Source organism: Panthera leo, chromosome A2 (assembly GCF_018350215.1).
Source record: "Panthera leo isolate Ple1 chromosome A2, P.leo_Ple1_pat1.1, whole genome shotgun sequence".
Lineage (NCBI taxonomy): Eukaryota > Metazoa > Chordata > Mammalia > Carnivora > Felidae > Panthera > Panthera leo.
Window position 1 is genome coordinate 90,676,618 of NC_056680.1, and position 27,295 is coordinate 90,703,912.

At 36.3% G+C, this 27,295-nt stretch overlaps 2 protein-coding genes across 7 annotated transcripts in view; one reads left to right on the plus strand and one right to left on the minus strand.

The window, feature by feature from the left end:
- The window catches only part of SLC25A40 (solute carrier family 25 member 40), a 52,803-nt gene extending 36,654 nt beyond the window's left edge, over nt 1–16,149 (minus strand). For 2 of the 3 annotated variants that reach the window (XR_006196687.1, XM_042916990.1), the window contains exons 1-3: nt 15,945–16,149; nt 2,113–2,178; nt 304–424 (exon numbers count right to left, since the gene is read on the minus strand). Coding sequence is in view for 1 of the 3 variants with exons in the window: in XM_042916990.1 (XP_042772924.1) it covers nt 304–400 (97 nt within the window). In the remaining 2 variants the exon portion in view is untranslated. Of the gene's footprint in view, nt 1–303; nt 425–2,112; nt 2,179–15,944 lie in introns of those variants that run through there. The other variant, XM_042917004.1, reaches the window with a different exon arrangement.
- A 128-nt stretch (nt 16,150–16,277) lies between these two features.
- DBF4 (DBF4 zinc finger) overlaps nt 16,278–27,295 on the plus strand; it is a 30,512-nt gene continuing 19,494 nt past the window's right edge. For 2 of the 4 annotated variants that reach the window (XM_042917024.1, XM_042917040.1), the window contains exons 1-7: nt 16,278–16,573; nt 18,063–18,235; nt 19,396–19,482; nt 24,143–24,322; nt 25,785–25,835; nt 26,320–26,389; nt 26,594–26,670. In XM_042917024.1, coding sequence (XP_042772958.1) covers nt 16,528–16,573; nt 18,063–18,235; nt 19,396–19,482; nt 24,143–24,322; nt 25,785–25,835; nt 26,320–26,389; nt 26,594–26,670 — 684 coding nt within the window. In that variant the 5' untranslated portion in view covers nt 16,278–16,527. The remainder of the gene's footprint in view (nt 16,574–18,062; nt 18,236–19,395; nt 19,483–24,142; nt 24,323–25,784; nt 25,836–26,319; nt 26,390–26,593; nt 26,671–27,295) is intronic. The other 2 variants (XM_042917032.1, XM_042917047.1) reach the window with 2 other exon arrangements.

Sequence of the window (27,295 nt, forward strand, 5' to 3'; positions counted from 1 at the left end):
CTAATAGAGTCATAAAAGTTCAATATTGACAGGCACTTCAATATTGGTCTGAGCCCCTGATATTATAGGTAAAAATGAAGTTCAGAGAGAAGTAGGGACTGTCTCAAACTGCACTCAGCCTAAGAATGGCAAAGACAGTAATAAAATTCAAGTCTCTTGATTCTCTCTCCAGAGTTATTTTTATGTTACGCTGATGGAGAGATATGATGAAGCATGAATGATAATACTATCATTATTTCAGACAGTAAATTCAAATGGAAATCTATAACAGTTACATAATCTATAACATTAACATTATTTTACCCATTAGTGATGTCAGGATAGCTCCAGTACAAGAGGCAAACATTTGTTGAAGGGGTGTCACTTTGATAATCTGTGGTCCCTCTGACTCAGGATCCATATTTTTAACTGACTAAAGAAAAATCTGTTAAGGAAAATCAAAATGTAAAATAGGAGTTTAATGAAAATGCCCTCAGATCTGACTGCTAAAAATTAAATCATCTATAAAAACAGTAGCCAGCATTAATATCAAAGCACGTGCTGTTGACCACAATCAAAAATAAATATATATAAGTTCTACACAAAGGCACTAACTACACAATTGTCATTAATAGAACATGCACTCTGATTTTCCAAAAATGGTAGTGCACTTAAGCTGTGTGAGCAGCATCACATTTGTAAGACAGTTCATAGAGCAGTAAGAATACAGACTCTGGCCAAGTAACAGAATGAAGGCACCTGATCAACAAGGCCCAGAATCTGTGTATTTAGCCTCATAAGAACTACTTATATACTCTAATATAGAGCTAGCAAATATATCATTATTTCTGATGCATGCCAAAAGTTGCTCCAAAGGTATAAAATAAAAACACATAATCTTCAAAAGAAGCATTATCTTAGAAAAATTTGATGTGAAAAGCAATATATACTCTTTTCTAAAAAGCCAGTTAATATAAAAAAGTATAAAAACCACTTATAAACCTTTTATTCAAAAATAACCACTAGCAATATAAGGGTATCACCTTTCCAAATGCCTATGTACACACAAATGCATATATAAGTATGTACATGTATATAACATATACACACATGCACCTGCAGATTACACATAATAAATCAAACACGTACAAACATTTGTATACCTGTGTACATGCATCTTTTTAAAAAAACAAATAGGTTAATACTATTCATAATGTTTAGTATCAGTGTGGACCCTTAAAAATACATTACAGACATTGTATCAATAAATATAGATTTATACTATCATTTTTAATACTTTGAGTTTTTGATTGTATTTAATCAGTCTCACATTGTTGGATATTTAGGTCACTGTCAAATTTTCATTATTCATTCACTCATACACTCTTGTATAAATATCCTCATATACATAGTTTTTTGTAGTCTTCCTAGAATTACTATATAAGAAAAAGTAAGCTTGCTAGGCTTAACTAAAAACTTGAGATAAATTGCCAAAATGCTTTCCAGAAAGACTGGACCAATTTATACTTCCACTGGAAATAAATGAGTTCCTATTAACCCAGAATTTCACCAAACTCACTCTCTCTCACTCACTCTCTCTCTCTCTCTCTCTCTCTCTCTCTCTCTCACACACACAAACACACTTTGGTATCACTTATTTTTTTTGTGAACAATTTGAAAGTAGGTTGAATACATCACACCTCTTCATCCTAAAAACCTCAGAATATTCTTTAAAAAAATTTTTTTTAATGTTTATGTTTTTGAGAGAGAGAAAGAGAGAGACAGAGCATTAAATCATCTATAAAATGATGGGAGAGGGGTAGAGAGAGAGGGAGACCACAGAATCTGAAGCAGGCTCCAGGCTCTGAGCTGTCAGCACAGAGCCTGACCTGGGGCTCGAAAGCAAAAACTGTGAGATCGTGACCTGAGGCGAAGTCAGATGCTTGACCAACTGAGTCATCCAGGTGCCTTACCTCAGAATATTCTTACATTTCACAGTAACATTATCAAATTGAGGAAACTTAATTTAGAGAGTATCCTATGGTTCATATTCCAATTTTATCAATCATCCCAATAATGAACTTCATAAAAATGGTAGTCTTATTGTTTCTTTGGACTTTTCTTACTACTCACCTGGTTTAAGTCTTTTCCTCAACTCTATGGTGCAATATTTTGTTTGTAACATCAGTAGCTGAAAATCTGTAGTGAAAAATGAAAGTAATTGTCTTATTTTTTCACACAAGAAAAGGAGAACCTAAGGAAAGGAGTATGCAAAAAAAACCAAAAGACAAATCAACAAATATTTACTGAGTATCCTCTTTTACACACTTTGAGGAATATTGCCACAGTAAATTTATTCTGCTAAAAAAAAAGCAAAAACAATTCTAGAACCTGCACACTCTGATTAACCTTAGCATCACTGAGTCAGTAAGATTTTGTGCTGCAAAATTAAGTATTCAGCATTATCTATCTATGAAGTATTTTTTAGGAAAAAAGTTTAATCTAGATCTAAACAATCCACCGGATCTAAGTTCCAATTTATAGGAAATTCAGAGACTCAAGTAACATGGTTAAGAATACCACAAAATAGGAGAAATTGTAACACTCTATAGGACTATTGTCTTGGTTTCAACAAATGAAATTAAGGTGGGAGAAAAGCAGGGGAGGGAGAACTGTTCTAGTATAAGGGAATCTTGTGAGAGTTACCAACCAAATACATCTTGATTCAAATAAATGAAATTTTAAAAGTCAGTTTAAGGGTAAATAAGGAAATCTAAACATCGTCTACATATCAGATATTAAAAAATTATTATTGATTTTGTTTGATGAGATAATAGTACTATGGTTATACTGGAAGTCTTTTTTTCAATTAGAATTTTTATTTATTTATTTTGAGAGAAAGAGAGAGAATGAGAATGAGAAAGAGAAAGAAAGAGAGTAAGCGTGTGCCATGAAGGGGGAAGGGCAGAGAGAGCGCATCCCAAATGTGGATTACTTTCACAACCATGAGATCATGACCTGAGCTGAAATCAATAGTCAGACAGACACTTAACCGACTGAGCCACCCAGGCGCTCCCAGAAGTGTCTTTTTTTTTTTTTTAAGAGAGTCACAGTGTAAGTATTAAAAGCTAAAGTGTTATAATAGCTGTAGTTTACAATACTTCAGAACAAATAAATATACTAATGTTAATAATCTGCTGGGGTGCCTGGGTGGCTCAGTCAGTTAAGAGTTTGACTCTTGGATTGAGCTTCACACTAGGCATAAAGCCTGCTTAGGATTCTCTCTCTCCCTCTACCCTTCCCCTGCTGTGCACACACTCTCAAAACAAACAAACAAACAAACTCCTAAATCTAGGTGGTAAATATACCATAAGTTTTTCACTGTTCTGTATTTTTCTGTATACAGGAAAATTTGAACAATGAAATTTTTTTAGTTCCTGAAATTTATGTGGAAACTTCAAGTCAAGTCCAAGAAAATACTTTTAACATTTGTTTATTTGAACATAGTTAAGTGGAAAAATAATAAACATATGCTAGAATATAGGTGTACTCCTCCTCCAGAAGACTAAAAAGGCCTACAATGCTTTATTTTGACATCCTTTCCAGCAAAGTTGTTAACCTGAATATGCTCAAACCAGAAAAAAGAGTCAAAAAAACTGATATATTTCTAACAATTATATAGAATTATATAGAATGTAAGTCAGAAATTCAGTTGTAACATTTGAGAACTCAGAATTAAGGTTATTGGACTTTTTATTTCTTCTTAATAGAAAAGTATTTTAAAAAAATTATAGCAGCAATTTTCATAAGATCATAATCTACTTAACAACGAGATCTGAAAAATTAGTCTCTTTTTCAATTTATCTGAAAAATAATATGGGAAAAAATGAACAACATAACCACAGATTTGGAGGCAGATGGTGAAAAAGTGGGAAGTAATAATCATTGAGGACCGTCTAGAACTTATATTCTCCAGTGTTTTAAATTCCTTACAGTCCTATCATCCTACTTATCTTTTTTCTTTGCATCCTTCTACTCTTCTAGTGGCAGCTATTCTACCCTTTCCAGGGAACACACAGACTATTGGGGGAGATGATTTTAACATTAATATATCCTGTAAACTCAGTATATTTCGTAAAGAAATATTCTGCAAGAAAAGCTTTTTCCCCAAGTCCCCCAGCTCCTATTTTTTACACCTTTTCTGCATTCTACACAGTACTTAAGTTGGTATTAATAGTTTGGTATACACCGCCAAGGTGATTTTCAAGTATAAAAGGCAAACATTCTCAAGCATGAATAATGAACGAGCCCTTCTTGGGGAAAGAAATAAATTTAATTAGTGACAAAATAATACTCAACCAAACAATGGATGAAGAGGCTTTAGTTAAAAGGATTAGGGCAATACCCAAGTTGGAGGACAGTAAATCAACACATACTTTGTATCATCAGAATTTTTAATTTTTTTCAGTCAAATATATTAACTGCTTTTTTTTTAATTTATGTTTTTATTTTATTTCTGAGAAAGAGAGAGAGAGAGAGAGAGAGAGAGAGAGAGAGTGTGTGTGTGTGTGTGTGTGTGTGTGAGCAGGGGAGGGGCAGAGAGAGGGGGAGACACAGAATCCAAAGCAGGCTCCAGGCTCAGAGCTGTCAGCACAGAGCCTGATGCGGGGCTCGAAATCCCAAATTGTGAGATCATGACCTCAACCGACTGAGCTACCCAGGCGCCCCTAGTTTTACAATTTTAGATCTTATATTCAAATCTTAACCCACTTCAGAGTTGATTTTTGTGTATGGTATAAGAGAAGGGTCAAAGTTCTTTTTTTTCCTTAATATTTATTTATTCTTGAGAGAGAGAGAGAAAGAGAGAAACAGAGTGTGAGTGGGGGATGAGCAGAAAGAGAGGGAGACACAGAATCCAAAGCAGGCTCCAGGTTCTGAGCTGTCAGCACAAAGCCTGACGCACTGCTCAAACTCGTGAATAGAGAGATGGTGACCTGAGCCGAAGTTGGACACTTAACCAAATGAACCACCCAAGTGCCCCCAGCATCAAAATTCTTATATTGTTAATGTAGTGAAGTTTATCTATCTTTCCCTTTATAGACAATACCTTTTTGTTTCCTCTTTAAGCAATCTTTCCTTCCTTAAAAGTCCAAAAAACATATGCCTCCCTAGGTGTGTTGAAGTTGTGCTATTGAACAGATATTAATTCTTTAATCTAAGTGTAATTTTTTATTAAAAAAAATGTTTTTAATGTTTACTCATTTTTTTTAGAAACAGAGCACAAGTTGAGGAGGGGCAGAGAGAGAGGGAGACACAGGATCTGAAGCAGGCTCCAGGCTCTGAGCTGTCAGCAGAGAGCCCCACATGGGGCTTGAACTCATGAACTGTGAGATCACGACCTGGGCCGAAGTCAGTCACTTAAATGACTGAGCCACCTAGGCACCTTTAAGCAGAATTTTTTAAAAAGCATGTGAAATAGTGAGCCAATTGCATCATTTTCCAGATGAAAACAGGTAACTATTTTCTCCAGGTCCAATTACTAAATAATCCCTCTTTTCTCCTCTAAACAGGTGCTTTGTGGAACTGTTTCTAGGCTCTCTATTCTATTCTGTTAAACTTATCCATACTTAAACCTTATCACACTGCATTATTATGTAGTTGTAATAGGCGCTTATATCTGTGGTAGGGTAAATCCACCCTACCTGTTCTTCAGAAATGTCATGGCTGTTCTTGGCCCTGTGGTCTCTCATGTAAATTTAAAAATCATCCACAGGGCTCCTGAGTGGCTCAGTCAGTTAAGTGTCTGACTCTTAGTTTTGACTCAGGTCATGATCTCACAGTTGTGAGATCAAGCCCCTCCACTCAGTGTGGAGCCTGCTTAAGATTCTCTCTTTTCCTCTCCCTCTGCCCCTTCCCTGCTCATGCTTTTTTTCTTTTCCTCTCTCTTTCCAAAAAATAAAAAATAAAAATAAAGAGAAAGTCAATCAAAACACTACTGAGTCATCACACAGAAAGACAGCAAGAGGGAAAAAAAGTAACAGAGAATTACAAAAATAACCAGAAAACAATTAACAGATGGCAGTAAGTACACACCTATCAATAAATTACTTCAAATGTAAATGGTCTAATCGCTCAAATCAAAAGACATAGGATGGCGGAATGGATAAAAAACCAAGACTCATCTATATGCAGACTATATTTCAGACCTAAAGATACATAAAGAATGAAAGTGGAAGGATGGAAAAAGACACCATACGAACAGAAGCAGAAAAAAAAGGCTGGTATCTGATCTGAGTAAAAACTCAAATCAGATAAAACAGACTTTGAAACAAAGACTGTAATAAGAGACAAAGTATTTACATAATAATAAGGGGGCAGTTCAACAAGAAGGCATAACAATTGTTGTAAATATCCACAAACCCAACACTGGAGCACCTAAATGCATAAAACAAACATTAACAAACATAAAGAGAGAAATTGAGAGTAACACAGTAATAGTAAGGGACTTTAACACCCCTTATATCCATGAATACATCATCCAAGCAGAAAATCAATAAGAAAAATGAACAGTCTTTGAACAAGACATTAGACCAGATGGACCTAACAGGTATATACAGAACATTTAATCCAAAAACAGAATACATATTCTTTTTAAATGCACATGGAACATTTTCCAAGATAGATCACATTAAGGCCACAAGTCTCAATAAATTTAAGAAGAGTGGAATAACATGCATCTTTTCCAACCACAACAGTATTAAAATAGAAATTAATCACAAGAAAAAAAAGAGAGAAAATGCAAACACATGGAGGCTATACAACATGGCAAGAAACATACAATGGTCACCAAGAAATCAGAGGAAATTAAAAAATACGACTAGGGGAGCTTGGGTAGCTCAGTCATTTAAGCATCAGACTTCGGCTCAGGTCATGATCTTGCAGTTCACGGGTTCAAGCCCCACGTTGGACTCTGTGCTGACAGCTCAAGCCTAGATCCTCTTTTGGATCCTGTGTCTCCCTAGCTCTCTGCCCCTCCTCCACTCACACTCTGTCTCTCCCTCTCTCTCAAAAATAAAAAAAAATTAAGAAAAATGCTTTTTAAATAAATAAATAAATAAATACATCTAGACAAAAATATAATGGTCCAAAATCGTTGGGATATAGCAAAAGCAGTTCTAAGGTAAGTTGATAACAACAAAGGCCTACCTACAGAAGAAAATTATCAAAAAAATCTAACTTTATACTTAAAGGAATTAGTAGGAACGAAGCCCAAGATGAGTAGGAGGGAGGAAATACTTGAGCATAAATAAATGAAATAAAGACCAGAAAAAGAAAAAAAAATTGATGAGAACAAGAGCTGGTTCTTTAAAAATATAAACAAAATTGATAAAACTCATTTAAAAAAAAGACACATAATGAGAAATGAAAGAAGAATAGTAACAACTGACACCAGAGAAATACAAAAACATTCTAAGGGAATACTATAAAAAATTATATGTTTGGAATTTAGACAACCTACAAAAAATGGATAAATTCCTAGAAATATACAATCTTCCAAAACTGAATAAAGAAATAGAAAATCTGAACAGACCAATTACTAGTAACAAAATGGAATCAGTAATCAAACAACTCCCAACAAACAAAAGTCCATTTAGAGAAGAGTTCACACCTATTGTCCTCAAACTATTCCAAAAAAACAGAGAGGAAAGAAAGTTTCCAAATACATTCTATGAGACCAACAATACCCTGATTCTAAAACCAGACAAAGACACTACAAAAAAAGAAAACTACAGGCCTCTATCTCTGATGAACACAGATGCAAAGGCCCTCAACATAATGTTAGCAAACCACACTGAACAATAAGTTAAAAGGATCATTCACAATGATCAAGTGGGATTTAAGTATGAGTCAATATTCACAAATCAATCACTGTGATATACCACGTCAACAAAACAAATGATAAAAATCACAAGATCATTTCGACAGATGCAGAAAAGTATGTGACAAAATCCAACACTCATACATAATAAAAATTCTCAAAAAAGTGGGTTTAGAGGTAACATACCTGAACATAATAAAGGCTATATATGAATTATCCACAGCAAACATTATTAATAGAGAGCTTTTCCTTATAAATATAGAGCTTTTCCTCTAGCATCAGGAACAAGAAAAGGATGCTCACTCTTGCCACTTTTATTCAACACAGTACTGGAGTCCTAGCTGCAGGAATCAGACAAGAAATAAAAGGCATCCAAATTGATAAAGAAGAAGTCACTACTTGCAAATGACAGGATATTATATATAGAAAACTCTAAAGACTCCACCAAAAAGCTATTAGAATAAATGAATTCAATGGGTACTGAGGAGGGCACCTGTTGGGATGAGCACTGGGTGTTGTATGGAAACCAATTTGACAATAAATTTCATGTTAAAAAATAAATAAATAAAATGGTTTAAAAAAAAGAATAAATGAATTCAGTAAAGCTGCAGGATACAAGTTAACATGCAGAAATCAGTAGCATTTCTATACACTAACAACAAATTAGCAAAAACAGAAATTAAGTAAATAATTCCATTTGCAATTATGCCAGAAAGGATAAAATATCTAGGAATAAACTCAACCAAGGAGGTGAAAGACCTGTACTCTGAAAACTATATAACACTGATGAAAGAAATTGTAGGCAACACAACTAAATGGAAAGATATCCCATGCTAATGGATTGGAAGAATATTGTTAAAATGTCTATACTACCTAAAGCAATCTATTGATTGAATGCAATCCCTATTAAAATGGCAAGAGCACTTTTTTTTTTTTTTTTTTTTTTTTTTTTTTTTGGCAGAACTAGAATAGATAATAACAAAATCTGTGTGGAACCATAAAGATCTGGAATACCCAAAGCAATCCTGTGATGGAAGAACAAAGCTGGAGGTATCACATATCACAATTTCAGATTTTAAGATATACTAAAAAGCTGTAATAATCCAAACAGTATGGAAGTGGCACAAAAACAGACACAGATCTGTTGATGGAACAGAACAGAGAGCCCAGAAATAAACCCACATTTCATCAAGTGGTCAATTAAAGTATGACAAAGGAGGCAAGGACAAGATAAACAATGGGGAAAAGACAGTCTCTTCAATAAATGGTGCTGAGAAAACTGGACAGCTACATGCAAAAGAATGAAACTGGACCACTTTCTTACACCATACACAAAAATAAACTCAAAATGGATTAAAGACTCATATGGGAGACCTGAAACCATAAAACTAGAAGGAAATGTAGGCAGTAAGTTCCTTGACATCAACCATAGCAACATTTTTGTAGAGGTCTCCTCAGGGAAGGGAAATAAAAGCAAAAATAAACTATTAGGAGTATACTAAAATAAAAAGCTTTTACATGGCAAAGGAAACCCATCTTTAAAAGGCAATATATTAAATGGGAAAAGATATATGCAAATGATTACCCAATAAAGGGTTAATATCCAAAATATAAAATGAACTTACACAACACCAAAAACACAACTGATAGGATTTAAAAAATGGGCAGAAACCCAGATAGACATTTTTCTAAAGAAGACATACAGATGGCCCCAGACGTATGAAAAGATGCTCAACATCACTCATCATCGGGGAAATGCAAATCAAACCACAGAGAGATATACCTTACCCATCAGAATGGCTGAATCAAAAAGATAAGAAATAACAAGTACTGGCAAGGATGTAGGGAAAAAGGAATCCCTGTGCACTGTTGGTGGGAATGTAAATTGGTGTAGCTACTGTGGAAAACAGTATGGAGGATCCTCAAAACTTTAAAAAAAAAAGTACCATAGGATGCAGTAATTCCACTTATTGGGTATTTCTCTAAGTAAACAAAAACACTAATTCAAAAAGATATATGCACCCCTATGTTTACTGCACCCTTACTTACAATAGCCAAGATATGGAAGCAACCCAAATATCCACCAACAGATGAACTTATAAGAAGACATGGTGTATATATACATATACGTAAATATATATAAAGAACCATTACTGAGCCATTTGTAACAACACAGATGGACCTAGAGGGTATTATGCTAATTGAAATACATCAGAGAGACAAATACGATTTCACCTATGTGTGAAACATTAAAAAAAACCCAAATAAACAAAAAGCATAAACAGACTCATAAGTACAGTGCAGTGATGGCTGCCAGAGGGAGTGGGTGGGGAATAGGCAAAATGGGTGAAGGGGAGTGGGAGATACTCTTTCAGTTATGGATTGAATATGGTACTGGGATACAGAATATAGAGAAACAGGAAATAACCGCTAATGGTATTGTGATAGGATTCTATGATATCATATGGTAGCTACCTATACTTCTGGTGAACATAGCATAACATATAGATACAAGATACTACTTCATAGCAGTAAGAAGGGCATAATTTCAAAAAATGAAAAATAAAAAAAACATTAAGTGCTGATGAATGATGAGTATGTGGAGAAATGGGAAACCTTTTACATACACTGGAGGGAATGTAAAATCATGCAGCCACTGTAGAAAAGTTTGACAGTTTCTCAAAATGTTAAACACAGAATTTTCATATGACCAAGCAATTCCACCACTAGATATATACCTGGAAGAACTAAAACCACAGCCTAACAAAACCTTGTACACAAATATTCAGAGCATTATTATTCATAACAGCCAAAAGTGGAAACAATTTGAATGCTCAACTGAGAAATAAATAAACAAATGTGGTGTATCCTTACAAGGGAATTTTACCCAATCAAAAACAAAAAAAAAAAAGAATGAAGTACTGATACATGCTATATCATGGGTAAACCTTGAGAAACATTACACTAAATGAGAGAAGCCAGACACAAAAAGACATATTTTATGATTCTATTTATATGAAACTTTCTTAATTGGCAAATATGTAGACAGCAGATTCATGGTTGCTAGGGGTTGAGGAGAGGGGGATTAGGGGAATGACTGCCGAATGGCTATCAGCTTTCTTTTTAAAGTTTTAAAAATGTCCTGGAATTAGATGGCGTTGATGATTGCATAAGAATATAAATACACTCAAAGTCACTAAATTATACATTTTAAAATGGTGAATTTTATGTTGTATAAATTTCACCTCAATTTTTTTAAAAACTAGGTGAGGTATTTCTTCACTCTCACAGACTAGGATGCAACTGGGGCTTCTATACATTGCTGGAGGGCAGAGTCAAAAACTTCAGTAATTTCCCATGGTGTTAAACATTCAGTAAACATATGATCCAGCAATTCCAAGAAAAATAAAAACATATGTCCACAAAAGGACCTATACAGGCATGAACAAATGTTCATGCCAGCATTATTCATAACAGTCAGAGGTGAGAAGAAACCATCCAAATATAAATCACCAGGTACACTATATTCACACCATGGGATACTACTCAGTGATAAAAAGGAATAAACTATTGTTACATATAGCAACATGGATAAATCATAAAAGGTTTATTTTATGCAAAATAATTCAGAGTTACAACATATAAATTATATGACTTCACTTATATTAGGTTGAAATATAGGAAAAACTATGCTAATAGAAACCAGAGAACTGGTTACCTCTGATGGGATGAGAAAACGGAATGAAGAATGAAATAACCTTCTAAAACAGAAATGTTCTATACCTTGATTTTAGAATAAATTACATAGATATATGTATTTATTAGAATTCATCCTGTATGCTTAAAATGTGTGCATTTTATTGTATATGGATTATCAGGAATACAGAAGTCTCCCCTCATCTGCCAGCGGATACATTTCAAGACCCCCAGTGGATGCCTGAAACCTCATATAGTAATAACAAAGTCAACGTATACTGTTTTTTCCTATACATACACACCTATCATAGTTTAATTTATAAATTAGGCATATTGAGAAATTAACAATAACTAAAAACAGAATTATAACAATATACTGTAATAAGAGTTATGTGTATATGGTCCCTTGCTCTTTCAAAAGATCTTATTATAGTGTACTCATCCTTCTTGTGATTATGTGAGATGATAAAATGTCTGTATGATCTGATGAAGTGAGGTGAACGAAGTAGTGTTAGGCTACCACTGACCTTCTGACAATAGATCAGAAGGAAGATCATCTGCTTCTGGACCATGCAGATAAGGGACTACTATATTATAGAAATTTTAAAAATTTACATAAGGAGAATTCTATGGGGTCTTATGTAAACCTTTCTCACTGATCATAGCACACTGTAGGTGCTCAATCAATACATAAGGAAAGAAGTGAGATAAATATGTAGACTATTTTATAGTCATGGCCAAATAGTATCCTGTATGACCCTTAAGGAATTTACAATCTAGTTCAGAACATGATGTATCACTTATGAACCAGCTCATTATCCTCCTATAGATGCCATAGCAGCCTCTGAATTATACTGTCTCAAGGGAATCCACTTTCAAATTCTGAATCTTCCTGTCTTGCTAATTCTCCATTTTTTACCCTTCACTGAGGTTGTGTTCAAGGACTTGATCCACTGAATTTTCCCTGGTTTTCCAGCCCACCCTCACTTGAGACATGGACCACACCTATCAGTGCCACACCTATCTTTTCATATGCTTAGCCTATGAAACTAAAAACATAATCTTCAAAAACCCCTAAATTCTCTAATCCACCAGGATATTGAGATTATAAAATGTGAAAATTAAATTTAAAAGATAGCAAGAGAACACATTTCAAAAGATAATATACCAACAGTTAACAAATGAATCAAATACGAATATTGCTGAAGGCCTCAAATTAGCAGGAGATAAAGGCTCAATCTAAGCTAGGCTTGGTATGAACAGGGAAGAGGAACAGGTGGAGTCCTAAGCAAAAGAAAGAAAATAGGAAAGTGATGACTATTACAGAAGAATGGACAAATTCATTCATTTGCCTAGGCTCTAGAATTAAAAAAAAAATTAAATCTGGATAGGTGAGAGGTAGTCTGAAAAAGATTAGGCCTCATTTCATAATCACAAAAATTGTAGGGTAGATTGAGCAGGTACAGTCTTCATTTACAAATGAGGAAACTGCCTAAGGTAATAAAACTTCTTAGGAATAGAGTCAATACTGAGTGGAATTCATTTCTCCTGATTCACAGCCAAATGTTCATTTAATTAGACCATGATTCTGCTCAATGTTCTACAACTTGGCTTAATAAAACTCTAAAGTTTAAAAAAAATTTTTTTTAATGTTTATTTATTTTTGAGAGAGAGATAGATAGCGCGCGCATGAGCGGGGGAGGGGCAGAGAGAGAGGCAGACACTGAATCCGAAGCAGGCTCCAGGCTCTGAGCTGTCAACACAGAGCCCAACCTGAGGCTTGAACTCAGGAGCTGTAAGATCATGACCTGAGCTAAGGTCAGCTGCTTAACTGACTGAGCCACCCAGGCGCCCCTGCTTAATAAAACTCCTTAGGGGCGCCTGGGTGGCTCATTCGGTTGAGTGTCTGACTTCGGCTTGGGTCATGATCTCACGGTCCGTGGGTTCAAGCCCCGCGTCGGGCTCTGTGCTGACAGCTCAGAGCCTGGAGCCTGTTTCGGATTCTGTGTTTCCCTCTTTCTCTGACCCTCCCCTGTTCATGCTCTCTCTCTCTCTCTCTGTCTCAAAAATAAATAAAATGTTAAAAAAAATTAAAAAAAAAAAAAACTCTTTAAACAAACTTCTCACACAAATAACCTTGCCCCTTCCCCATTCAGTTCTTCTTGAATGTATACCCTTCACCTGAAGCATACCCTAAGATATACTGTAACATAAAGTTTATCATCTTATCAACAGCCTGATTACTGACATGATAGGTAAGGGGGTTTCTATGCATACAGGGCATAGACACATGACCAAGTCTTTTCTGTAGGTACTGAAAGATTTGAGCTCCAAAAATATTTTTTTTAAATTAACCTTGAGTTACAGATTAGAAACTTATTAACACCAGTAAAACAGACTTTCTGCTTATTCATAGCTTGTCATTATCACCTATAATGAAGTAAAGGGTGTGTCTAAAACCATATGGTACAACTATGTTACTGTTTCCTCATTATTATAAATAAGAAAGGTAACTCGGTTTTCACTAGAACATAAAATGAGCTTCATTTTTTATTTTCTTGAATAGAAATGTGTTTAAATATTTCCCATATCCCCTAAACTTTCCAAAGACCCTATTTTCCCTTCCTATCACTTTAATTCCCTACACTAATTTTTTCAAGAGTACACTGAACCTGTCTCCACGTCAAGGCCATTGTTTTTATCTAGTACTTAACCTTAGTCATCTACTGACAGGCCTATTTTTCAAGTCTTGGCCTTCTTGAAATCTTGAAGATGGAGGAGCTGGTGTAGAGTTCACCAGAACAATAGCCCTTACTAAGCTCTCTGTGATACTAGTTAAGCTTTGAAAAATGTTTCATTTCATCCTCATAATATCTCAGAAGTATTAATTACAGCCTTTTCAAAGATTAAAATTAAGGTTCAAAACTACCCAAAGCCAAAAAAAAAAAAAAAAAAAAAAAAAACTACCCAAAGCCAGACAGTGAAGAGCCCAATGTTTGTAATTCTGTGACTTCTAGGAAGTTTCGTTCCCAATTCTCTTCCCACCTCTACGACCTTTTCTCCATCTTTCTCACTATTTCATCATGGTCTGCTCATCACTGCTTCTCTTATTTCACATGCCCTCCTGGGTAATGTCATTTCCTCAAATGACTTTCCTTAAAGTCATTCCTTAAATGACTTTAACTGCATTCTATATTCGTGTTTCTCAATCCTAAAGCTTTTAATAAACATAAAAATCTTGTGCTCTTTCTGTAGGTTTACATTTTGGAAATAGGTTGTTTCCCTCAAACAGAAATTCTCATGTTGAATGCTTTGTTCAAACTATACCTCCATCTGCCTCCCAAGATCTGATAACCTCTTCCGCATCACCCTCTGGCTGAGGGTGTCTAGGTCTCTCAAACCAATCTTTTCCCTCTCTTCACTACCTTCCCCCACCCCCCACCCCCCACCCCCCATCTCTCCTACCTTACAAACAAGTATTACCGATTGGTAATATAGTTTCATGATTCTCTCCCCAGGTCCTTCAACCTAAAGCCATCCACAATTGAACTCTCATTTCCCTTAGCAAACCTGAACCACCTCTTTGTATTCTCCATTTTGGTTAAGGGTTATTACAATCCTATGCTTTAAGGTACCCATCGGTGAAACGGTGATATTGGCACTAACCTCCCTGACCTCCACTAGTTCGAAAATCAACCATTATACAATGAGTGACTATTACGGCCAGAAGTTAATGAATGCAAAATGGTACAAGATTTAATCCTTTTCCTCCTTCACAAGTTTACAAGCAGTAACAAACCCAAAATAATTTTTTTGTGAAGCGTTTTCCCACTTACAAAATTATTTTACTTTACAACATATTTTAATGTAATCCTTTCTGTAATCCCATTATTATCCCCATGTTACAAGTAAAAAAACTGGCACTCAAAGGGATTAGGTAATTTAACCAAAAGTTACACGCTGCTAAGTGGCCGGTCCAGACCCCAAACCCTAAAGCTTGAGATTTCAAATTCCATTTTCTATTATTGTTGAAATAAACTCCACAAAACGAAAACAGAGACCAAATGAGCAGCACACAGTCAAGTACCAAATGGCACAAGGCGACGTGAACTCGCTCTAGGCTGCGAGTCGCCTGGCCCGACCTTCGCTCTGACGCCCCCCTCCCCCCACAGGCTGCTCCCGCCCTGGAAGTCCCTCTGCGGCCTGGCCTGTCTCCGGCCGGCTGGGTCGGCGATGACCGCAGGAAAACCTCGCTCCGCGACTCGGGGCGCGCCGGGCAGAGGCTGCCGCTGCCAACCAGCCCGGCCTGGCGGGAGGCTGAGTCCTAGTTCGGCCGCAGCCACCACGCCTCCAGCCTCCGGGACAGCCGACCCGTGGGCAAGGAGCGTACCTGGTGAAGGAGGAAGCTGGAGGGCTAGCGGTCCCGGCAATCTTAGTAGGCGGGAATGACCCTGGTGGAGGGTTGGGCTGGCCACCTGGGCTAACTGCATTCACTACGTTAGGTAAACAAGGAGCCACAAGGACTCCACGGTAGCGGTGGGACCCAAAGCCACCAGCGGAGAGCGGTGACCACTGGTCTGGACGGCACAGCTATGGGGGAGGGGCGAGGGGAGGAGACGCGGCCCGTGGGGGCGGGGCGCGCAGCGCCAGGAGGCAGGCACGTGGGGGCGCGGCGCGCGGCGTGAGAGAGGGCGGGGCGCGCGTACGGGCGCCGCGGCCGCGTGACGCGTTTTCAAATCTTCAACCGCCGCAGCCCACTCGTTTGTGCTTTACCTCTTCCTCCTCCGCGCCTTGGAGCCGAACCCGGCCCCGGAAACCCGGACGGTAGACGCGGCATCTCTGCTGCGTGGGTGTGGTAGTCTGCGGAAGGGAAGAGGCGACCCGCGGAAAAATCGGCCTCGACGCGCTGTGTTTTCGTGGCCGCGCGGCGCGACACTCTCCCAAACCCAGTATGTAGGTGCCGGGCGGCTGCCATGAACTCCGTAGCCATGAGGATCCACAGCAAAGGACATTTCCAGGGTATGAAGCCCCTCCCCCGCCCCCGCAGTCCCTTTAATCCTTCCCTCTCCTCGTGGTTCCACCTTTGATTCTCTGGAGTTCTCCCCCCGGGGGTCTCTGCTCCTTTTCTTTTATGGCTCGTGCGTCCTTCTCTGTGGCCTGAAGGAAGGCTCTGTCCAGGGCTTTGCCTCAGAAAGGGAACGGATCCCATCCAGGCCCCTCGCACTGCTCATGCTCTAGCCGCTGCCCCAGATTCCCGGTTGTGCCGTTGATTGTAAAACCAGGAAACAATGTGCGGACCCGGGACCTCGCCGAGCCTCGGACAGATGCTGAGACTCAGCTCAGGCCCTTTGAGGCTGCCGCCGAGCCCTCTATTTGAAAGCAGAGGTGTTCGTGGCTTTTAAGTTCCTGATTAAATTGGGTGGCTGTGGGTGGGTTTTTGGTCTTTTTGAATGTATTTATTTTTCACTCATAAAGTTGAGGGATAGTATTTGTATTTCAAATACACCTTTGCTGTTTCAGCATTATAGACAAACATTTTCATTTTCGATGACTTTGTATGGTAGGTGCATTGCATCCTCCCAAGGTTTTCTTTTTAATGTGTCTAGTATATGTAGTAGTACGTGTATAGGAATCTCCATCTTAACGAACGGATTGTATTCTGAAAGTTAATTTTTGAGGCAGTTGTTTCGATTTCAGATGTTTTCAGGGGAAATAATGAAGTGAATGGTGATTTGGGTCTTAAAATGTACCATTGAGTTCTTAATATATAGACAAACTCTATAGGAAACTAAACTTCGGCATCTTGAGGATTAGGTCATCGTGGGTAACAGGTTTCTTGTATTGGAAAGTGTTAAACATTTTAAGCCCCAATTTTGAGTGTTCAACAGAATGGCAGATGCTCCATAAATATGTGTGAGTAAATAGCTCACGGAGTTTGCATCCTAAGGAGGAAAATCTTTCAAAAGGGTTTTATGTAGTTTCCCCCGAAGTACATAAAAATATGAACAAATACATAAATATTTCCTGCAGATTCAACTTTTGGCTAGAACAATAATTATTTTACAATATCTGTGAAAATAAGTATGGTATTTTGGTTTTTTATTAGGTGGTACTACAAAGAAATATGTTAAAATGCTTTTGAGTGGAGGTGCCTAGCTCAGGCGGTTAAAGCCTCTGACTTTGGCTCAGGTCACCATCTCACGGTTCAGGGGTTTGAGCCCAGGTTCCGGCTCTGTGCTGACATCTCAGAGCCTGGAGCCTGCTTCTCATTCTGTCTCCCTCTCTCCGCCCCTCCCCTGCTTGTGCGCTTGCTCTCTCTCTCTCTCTCTCTCAAAGATGAATAAACATTAAAAATGATTTTTAAAAAGTGCTATTGAGTGTTTAATTGGTGGGATTATAAAGATTTTTTTCTCCTCTGTGGTATAATGTTCTATAAGAAATAATTTTAAAATAGTAGAAATTTTTTTGTCCATATAAAACATCTAATTCTACATTTTTTAAACAACAGGTGGAATCCAAGTCAAAAATGAAAAAAACAGATCATCTTTAAAATCTATGAAAACTGATAACAAACCAGAAAAATCCAAATATAAGCCACTAGGGGGAAAAATATTTTACATTGACTTACCTTCTGTCACCGTATCTGAAAAACTGCAAAAGGACATTCAGGATCTGGGAGGGGTAAGTCAAAACTATACATTTTGACAAAGGAATAATTTGTGACTAGTACTTTCTACTGTGAAATCCTTGAAGATACTCATTTTGGGAAACATAATCATGTAATCACCAAGCTTAAAATTTTTATGAGCTGTTTATCATCAATGAAAAATTATTTGTTTTAACCTATTGTAGCATAATAGAACTTTTATGTTTCTGTGATTAATGTAAAGTTCACGAAGTTTGAGAACTGTGACTCCCTTGGCCTGGTGGAACCTCTGCTTGCGTTCTCATTATTATGTTGGTATGTCCTCCAGAGAGCAGCAGCTCCTTGATTGTGATTATTAGGGAGCTACATAAATCTGTCTGGACTAGCATAACAGTAAGAATGTCATTTACAGAACAAGGAAAAAACCTCTACAAACCACAACGAGTTAAAATTAACTCTCAGTGGTAACAGTCTCAACAGAATGAATGTCATTAAGGGAACAATTTTGGGTTAACAATTTTAAAAGCCCTCTTTCCTACCTTACGCTTTGACTAAATGATTAAATAATTAGAAAGTTTGAGGAAAATTCTAAGATTTTCTTAGGAATAAGGTTAACACTGGGCAAATTTTAGCAAGTGAGGTTAAGAAGTCATTAATTTCTTTCCTAATTCGTCCTATTTAAAAAAAGGTTTGTGCTGCACTTTGAGTTTGTTGAGGTCAATACCTTTGAATAAGCGAAAGAATCCTGGCATTTCTAGAACAGAAATTTGCAGAGGAACATGTAACAAGTTTCTTGGAATTGTTTGTTGGTGTGATATTTACTTATTTATCTTTGAAAAGCTGTTCTACTTTGTTACTCATGTTATTAAAACATTGTCACATTTGTCATAGCAGTAACGTGTCATAATGACCCTATGACTGCATTCCTAAAGATCATGTCTTATAGGCCTGCCACCTTGGAACAAAGACTCCTTCGTTTTAGGTAGTAAGTACTTAAGCATCCAGGGAAGTGAAATGACTGGCCCAGTACAGGATCAGCCTAATTCCCAGACTGACATGCTACTCCACTATTCTTTTCCTTTAGGAATTAATGGCTACAAAGTAGCTTTCTGGTTTAGTTTCACAGCTTTCTCAAATATGAATAACCCATTAACTTACATGATATAAATCAGTGATTTTAGATTTGTATTTTTAGCAGAACTCTTCAAGCAAAATCATTCAGAAGTCCACAGTGTATAAAGCCAGTAAAAAGAAAACTGTTCTATATAAAACTGCACTTAAGGTTAGTGCAGGGATGCTTGCTCTGCCTCCTTTCTCTCTCATTCCTACAGCAGTTCCTGAGGCACTTGCAAGAAACAAGTTTTGGATTAACTTAGGCATTTGATAATAGTTGGGTTTTATACAATTCAAATTTTATCCTAAAATGGTTTGAAGTAGACCAATGAAGTGAAGAGTATATTAAGAGCATAAATTTCCAGATTTTTTCCCTCAAGCTGTGGATTTTCAACTAAACTTGATTAACTTTTTTTAATGTCTATTTTTGAGAGAGAGAGAGAGACAGAGTATGAGCGGGAGAGGGGCAGAGAGAGAGAGAGAGAGAGAGAGAGGGGAAGACACAGAATCCAAAGTAGGATCTAGGTCCTAAGATGTCAACGCATAGCCCGACGAGGGCTCAAACCCACAAACTGCGAGACCATGACCTGAGCCACAGTCGGACTCTTATCCAACTGAACCACCCAGGCGCCCCTGATTGATTAGCTTTTAAAAAAATTTTTTTATCAAGTTATGATGTCTCCCCTACACTATCTTTCCAATAATTTAGTGATGTCCTGATTTCTGTTCTTAGCACTTTACCATCTGTATAATTAAAAAAAAAAACTTTGGTAATGGTCATCTTTTACATGAACTATAAAAGAATCTTGACCTCTAGACAGTAAGAGTTTTAGGGCTCAACGTTAAGGAATATTTAGTTGAATAGATATTCCTTGAAAGGCTGATGCTTTTTAACGCATTTTTTAGGATTACTTAGACCCTTTTCATTTTGTAATTGATCTTCAGATTATTACCAGTGTTTTTTTTCTGTACTTGTCCACTTTATGAATTTGTTTTGTCTACTCTTAATGAAAACATACCCCATTTATCTAGAGAGTACACTTCTGAGACATTCAACCACTGAAAACACAGCAGTGAAGTCTGACCTATTGGGGAAATATATTTTAGTAGTGGCAAGGAATATAACTGTTGTAAAACCATCTAAAAAGGACATGGAACCAACCACATTTAGGCCCATATTTAAACATTTTGTGCCGAAATAAGGCAGTTGGAGAAGAACAGAGATGTAAGGACAAATGCCATATCATGAACTTTGAGGACAGAGTTCCTTATCTGATGTTCACTGTAACCTTCAGTGACTCAGAAATAAGTTTTGAGTTTACTCTTGAAAAGACCTAAATTCAGCAACAGCTAGCAAATTGAAGACTGATGAAACTAAATCAATTCTATAGGGCATGGTATTAAGTGTTTTGGTAGATTCAAAAATGAATCTTAAGTTCATCCTGCCTTCAACTTCTGATCTTGGTAGAGATTACATGGGCACAATTAATTGTAACACAACATACAGTGTCAACAGGAGGGAGAAATTACTTCCAGTAGAGAAATTTTGGAAGCTTATTTGCAGACCCAATTTTAACTCTGCTTTGAAGACTGATTATAATTTGGGCATGTGCAAATTCATTACAGAATTGTTTCACTGGTATCTTTCATATACCAACACTATTTTAGCTGCTGGAGATGCAAAAATAAGATGTACTATACTGCGCTTAGTCTTTGGGAATATGAATCACCTAAATCATTTACAATATAGCATTGTCCGTGTCTAACAGAAATTATGTTGAAATTGCCATTAGAATACAGAGAAGAAAATGATTAACTTTGCCTTCAGAAATCATTGCACAGGTAGAGTTTAACCTAAGGCTTGAAAGTCTAGTAGGAATATACCAGGTAGAGTCAACAAACTAAATAGAGGAAAGAGTATATTTGAAAGTTTTTTTTAAGTTTATTCTTGAGAGAGAGGGAGACACAGAATCTGAAGCTGGTTTTAAGCTCCAACCTGTCAGCACAGCCTGACACGAGGCTCTAACTCCCAAACCGCAAGTTCATGACCTGAGCCAAAGTCGGACATTCAACTGACTGAGCCACCCAGGCACCCCTAGGAAAGAGTATATTTAAAATATGGGGTGCCTGGGTGGCTCGGTTAAGCGTCCAACTCTTGGTTTTCAGCTCAGGTCATGATCTCACGGTTCATGAGTTCAAGCCTGCTTCAGGCTCTGTGCTAACAGCCTGACACCTGCTTGGGATTCTCTCTTTCCCTCTCTCTCTGCTCCCCTCTCCTGCTCGCTTGCTCTCTCTCTCTCTCTAAATAATCTTTAAAAAAATGAAGCTATATGCATGTTATATGCTAAAATTAATTACCAGTGGGTCAAGGCCTAAACATAAGAGCTAAAACAAAATATAAGGAAAAGTCTTCATGACATTGGATTTGGCATTGATTCCTTGGATATGAAATCAAAAGCACAGAGAATAAATGAAAAAATAGATAAATTGAACTTCATAAAAATGAAAACGTTTGTGCACAAAAGGATATTATCAAGAGGGCAAAAACACACAAAATGGGAAGAAAAAGTATTTGCAGATCATGTACCTGGTAAGAGGTTAATATCCAGAATATATAAAGCGCACCTGTAGCTCAACAACAAAAAACAACCCAGTTAAAACATGAGTAAAGGACTAAAATAGACATTTCTGTAAAGAAGATGTACCAATGGCTAATAAGCACATGAGAAGATGCTCTACATCACTAATCATTAAGAAGATACAAATCAAAATCACAAGGAGATACCATGTCACATCCATTTGGATGGTCACTGTCAAAAAAATAAGTTGGCAAGGATGTGTGGAATTTGGAACCCTTGTGCACTGTTGGAGTTATAAAATGGTGCAACTGCGTGGAAAACAATTTATATCCAAAAGATTTGAGAGGAGGGCCTTGAAGAGATATGTTCATTCATAGTGGCATTCACAATAGACAAAAGGTGGAAACAACCCAAATTTTCATCAGGATCAATGGATGAACAAAATGTGGTCTATACCTGCAATGGAATATTATTCAACCTTGAAAAGGGGTGAAATCCTTTTCCATGCCACAGTATGGATGAACCTTGAAAACACTGTCCTAAGCAAAATAACTCAAATACAAAAGAACAAGTACATGATTCCACCTGTATGAAGAATCTGGAATGGTTAAATTCATAGAAACAAAGTAGGACACAGGTTAAGAAGGGATAGGAAGAGAAAAAAAAAAATGGGGGGGGGGGGGCTTGCTGTTTAATGGATTCAGAATTTCAGCTTAGGATGATGGAAAAGTTCTAAAAGTGTATAGTGGTAATGGTTGTACAACATTGTAAATGTACTTAATACCACTGAATTGTGCACTAAAAAATAGAATAGTCAATTTTGCATATACTTTATCACAATTTTTAAAAAATATATAGGAGATTGGGCTTGTTTTGAAAAATTGGAACCTCTGGCAGCACTGAAGCCACATATTTATGAAAATGAAGAAAGCATTTGATGTGTAAATTGTGAATTTATATTCCTGCTGGCAAGTGTAGGCATTTGAGTTTATAATCCCTGGAATTAATAAATGTGAATATCTTATTTACTAGTTGATGAAATGTTGCTCAGAAAAAAGGAAATAGTGATTTACATCTAGCCACTGGTATAAGCAGCAGATTCTGCTTAATGCTTAGATGGAATTAATTCATGTTACATGTTTTGCTGTTTTTATTGTTATTTCCATTTATGTTGTAAGATCCTATAGAAATTAGATACAGCTTTTTAAAATATTTTAGAAATTTTTCATTTATGGAAATAGTTAATGATTGATAGTATTTATGTCTACTTTAATTTTCCTGTCCTTGGATGGGAATGATCTTTGATAATGTTGACATTTGGTACCTGCATTTATAAATTCAGGCATTTAAACAGTGGTTTTCAAAAATTTTAGTAGGGTAATTGTCTTTGACCTTAGACTCAAAGGGTAAGGGTCCCCTCGTATACATAAAGATGTTATAACTGATTTTGAGCTGTACTGTCCAGTATGATAGCCATCTGGCACACGTGGCTATTTAAATTTAAGTAAAATTTAAAATTCTGTTGCTTGGTCACATGAGTTACATTTGTTACATTTTAAGTACTCAGTAGCCAAATGTGGCAAGTTGGCTACCATATTGGACAATATGCTGGTAAAGAACATTTTCATTATTGCATTAAGTTCTACTGAACTGTAGTGCTTTAGAGGATGGACTTGAGTCACAATACCTATGTTCAAGTTCTGTTATTTACTGGTGTTGTAACCTGCAGCAAGTCGCTTAACTTCTCCTTAGTTTTCTTCTCCACAAAATGTGGATATTAGCAATATTAGGACCATGGAGTTGTGGATTAAACTAATTGGGATATATAAAGTACTTAAAAATAGTATCTAGCCCATGCTGGTTGTTATTGGAACTCCCGTTGTACTTGCTCAGAACTCATAGTCAAAAGAACACCTTATAAAAACCCCCAATTTACAAATTTAAAAAAAATTTTTTTAATGTGTTATTTTTTGAGAGAGATAAAAGAGTGTGAGCACGGGAGAGGCAGAGAGAGGGAGACACAGAATCCAAAGCAGGCTTCAGACTCTCAGCTGTCAGCACAGAGCCCGATGTGGGGCTGGAACCCATCAGTCATGAGATCATAACCTGAGCCAGTTGGACCCTTAACTGACTAAGCCATCAGGCGCCCCTACAAATCATTACAACGTATTAAATTTGCATTTTATACTAAAAATATGAAACAGTCTATGGTTTATATGGCTTATTTGAAAATACTTTGGTTTCCTTTAGCGAGTTGAAGAATTTCTCAGCAAAGATATCAGTTACCTTATTTCAAACAAAAAGGAAGCTAAATTTGCACAAACGTTGGGAAGAATTTCTCCTGTACCAAGTCCAGAATCTGCATATACTGCAGAAACCACCTCACCTCATCCCAGCCATGATGGAAGTTCTTTTAAATCTCCAGATTCAGTAAGTATCTTACATTCACAAAGGCCATAACTGGAGGATCTCATGAGACTGACAGTCGAGTTCACTTAGGTAGAATATCTACATTGTGTGTGGCTTTCCAGTCATTTTTTTTTTTTTTTTTTTTTTTAATGTTTATTTTTGAGAGAGAGATAGAGTACTAGTCGGGGAGGGACAGAGAGAGGGAGACAGAGCATCCGAAGCAGGTTACAAGCTCTCAGCACAGAGCCCCAACATAGGGTTTGCACCCACAAACTGCGAGATCATGACCTGAGCTGAAGTCATTGCCTAACCGACTGAGTCACCCAGGCACCCCAATAAAGTTATTGTCTTAAAGTATGGTGATTTTCTCCTAATACTTATGCAGTCATGCTCGGCTAAAATAATAGCTTTGCATTTGGGGATGACTTTTATTTTGAAGAGTAATTTACAACTAAAAGTAAGAGTAGATCATTATTTAAAGAAGAAATGGAAACTTTTTGTTTGCTTCACAGCGTTAGTAAGCAAACAAAGATTCTGTAGGCCAAATCTGGCCTGCCACTTGTTTTTTACAGCTTATGAGCATGGTTTTTATATCTTTAAATGCTTGGGCAAAAATCTAAAGAATATTTTGTGACAAATTTAAATTCAGATGTCATTGTACATAAAGTTTTATTGAAATACAACCAGTCCTGTTTGTTTACAAATTGAGTTTCCTATATAGGAAGTATTGGATAATTGGGGCAGATACTATATGGCCTGTAGAGCCTAAAACATGTACGATTTGGCCCTTTACAGAAAAAGTTTGCCAGTCTCTGTTTTAGTTATTTAGTTATCTCTAGTACTCTGTTGACAGTAAGTTTGAAGATTATAGTCAAGGATAAATTGTGGAAGGAGAAAAAACAAATACACAGAAGGGGAAAAAAGTCCAGGAAGGCTCATGCATTTTTTCACTTTAATGCTTTTTTGCAGGAATGAGATTATATACTAGTGAATGGTTCCAAATGAACTGTTGCTCATAGCATTTCAATTGCATCTCCAGTATTTTGCTTAAAATGTGAAATGAAATACCATGTAAAGACAACATATACAATTGATATTCTTAGATCTTCATTTGAATAGGGAATTAGAATCTAAACTTAGTTTTTAATTATAGACAATTTCAGAAGAATCTAGCTATTTTATTTTTAATGTTTAATAGAATTTACTACAAAACTAACCTATGGTCTCATTTGTTTAGTTGCTCTATCAAGAAAAGAAGCATACTTTAATAGATCTTATTCCCAAGACTCTAAGGAACTCACTTTTACTGTACATTTATTGTGTTGATAGTCTGTAATACTTGTACAGATACCTTTCATTTATTTTTGATATTTTATTATTAAAATTTATAAATTGTATCTATTTATTTTAGCTATTTTTAAATTTTTTCCCAATGAGGCATTATGTTATAATGTTTAACGTTTGATCTCTGGTCTTTTTATAGGTGTGTTTGAGCAGAGGAAAATTATTAGTTGAAAAAGCTATCAAGGACCATGTAAGTATGAAATTTAAAAACTGACAGTATTTATTCTGTTATTAAAAATTCAAGTGGAAATGGAGATGTTCCCCAAATCTTCCTTTCCTAATTTTAAGTAGAAAAAGCGTAAATATCAGCATGTATCTTGTTTTACAAAGAACAGAATCTACTTTTCATGAAGAAACATCTCCATCTTGTGGCCTTTTAAAATATTACTGCAGACGTATGAAGCTTATGGCATTTTTGTATTTTTAAATGAAATTTCTTGAAACTGTTAATTGGAAGGCTACAGTGGGATTAATTGTGAAGTATATGGGAATATATTAAACAGGGTTGATTTTAGAAATCGCAAAATAAAAACTGGTGTACTCTTTGCCCTTGTAACTGTGTATGTTACTGAATACCCACCTCAGTGACATTAACCCTCAAATAATTTTTAAAATTTAGCTCATTTAAGTTAGTAATTTTCTAGAAAAACTATCAAACCTTTTTTATTTTACAGGATTTTATTCCTTCAAATAGTATATTATCAAATGCATTATCATGGGGAGTAAAAATTCTTCATATTGATGGTAAGGATTTTATCAATTTTTTGACAATATTTGTTAAAAGTATTAATTTGTACCCCTTGGTTCCCAACTTTAGGTAGGGAGTATTCTGATAGCAAGAGGTCCTATAATGGTAATTCTTTCACCTAAATCTAGTAGTAAGAAAATAGCAGTGCTTAACTCTAAAGATAAAAATGCTAACCTTAAGCTTTTTTTTTTTTAATGAAGACATTAGATACTACATTGAACAAAAGAAAAAAGAATTATATTTACTCAAGAAATCAAGCACTTCTGTAAGAGATGTGGTATGTTATTTTCCTTAATTTTTAAACTAATCACAGTGATCAAGGTTGGTTTTTATTTATCTATAAATTATTCTTGCCAAGTAGAAAATATTACTTGCCAGCAAAGGTAAGCCTTTGTACTGTATCCATCTTTCTGTTATTTGAATAAGGTATTATGTATCATTTAACTTTAGGATTACTCGTGAGGTAAAAGTTGTTCCTGGGAGGCTGGCATAGTTGTATTTATTTTTGGTTGCTTCTTTGGCTGCTGTTGCTTTTTATTAGATACTCTTGTTCAGTTCTGAAGGAAAACATAATTAGCTTATTGCAGGAGAAGCTTCTCATATATATAATTTATTTCTTTGGTGAACATAAATAGGAAATGTGTTTACTTTTCAACTGCTCTAGATAGCATTATGACAAAATCTTGTTATGCACTATGGCTTTCTGGCCTGAACTCACAATATTTGCTAATTGAGTGCATTAGGCATTGCAGTGTTAGACCTAATGTTTCCGTATCTTGTGTCTTCCCTTTTCAAAAACTAGCTTCCTCCTTAGAGCCTTTATACCAAATCAGGGCTTTTCCATCCTTTAAAATAAGTATAATAAAACTTACCTCTTTTGATCTCTATCCTTCCCTGATAAC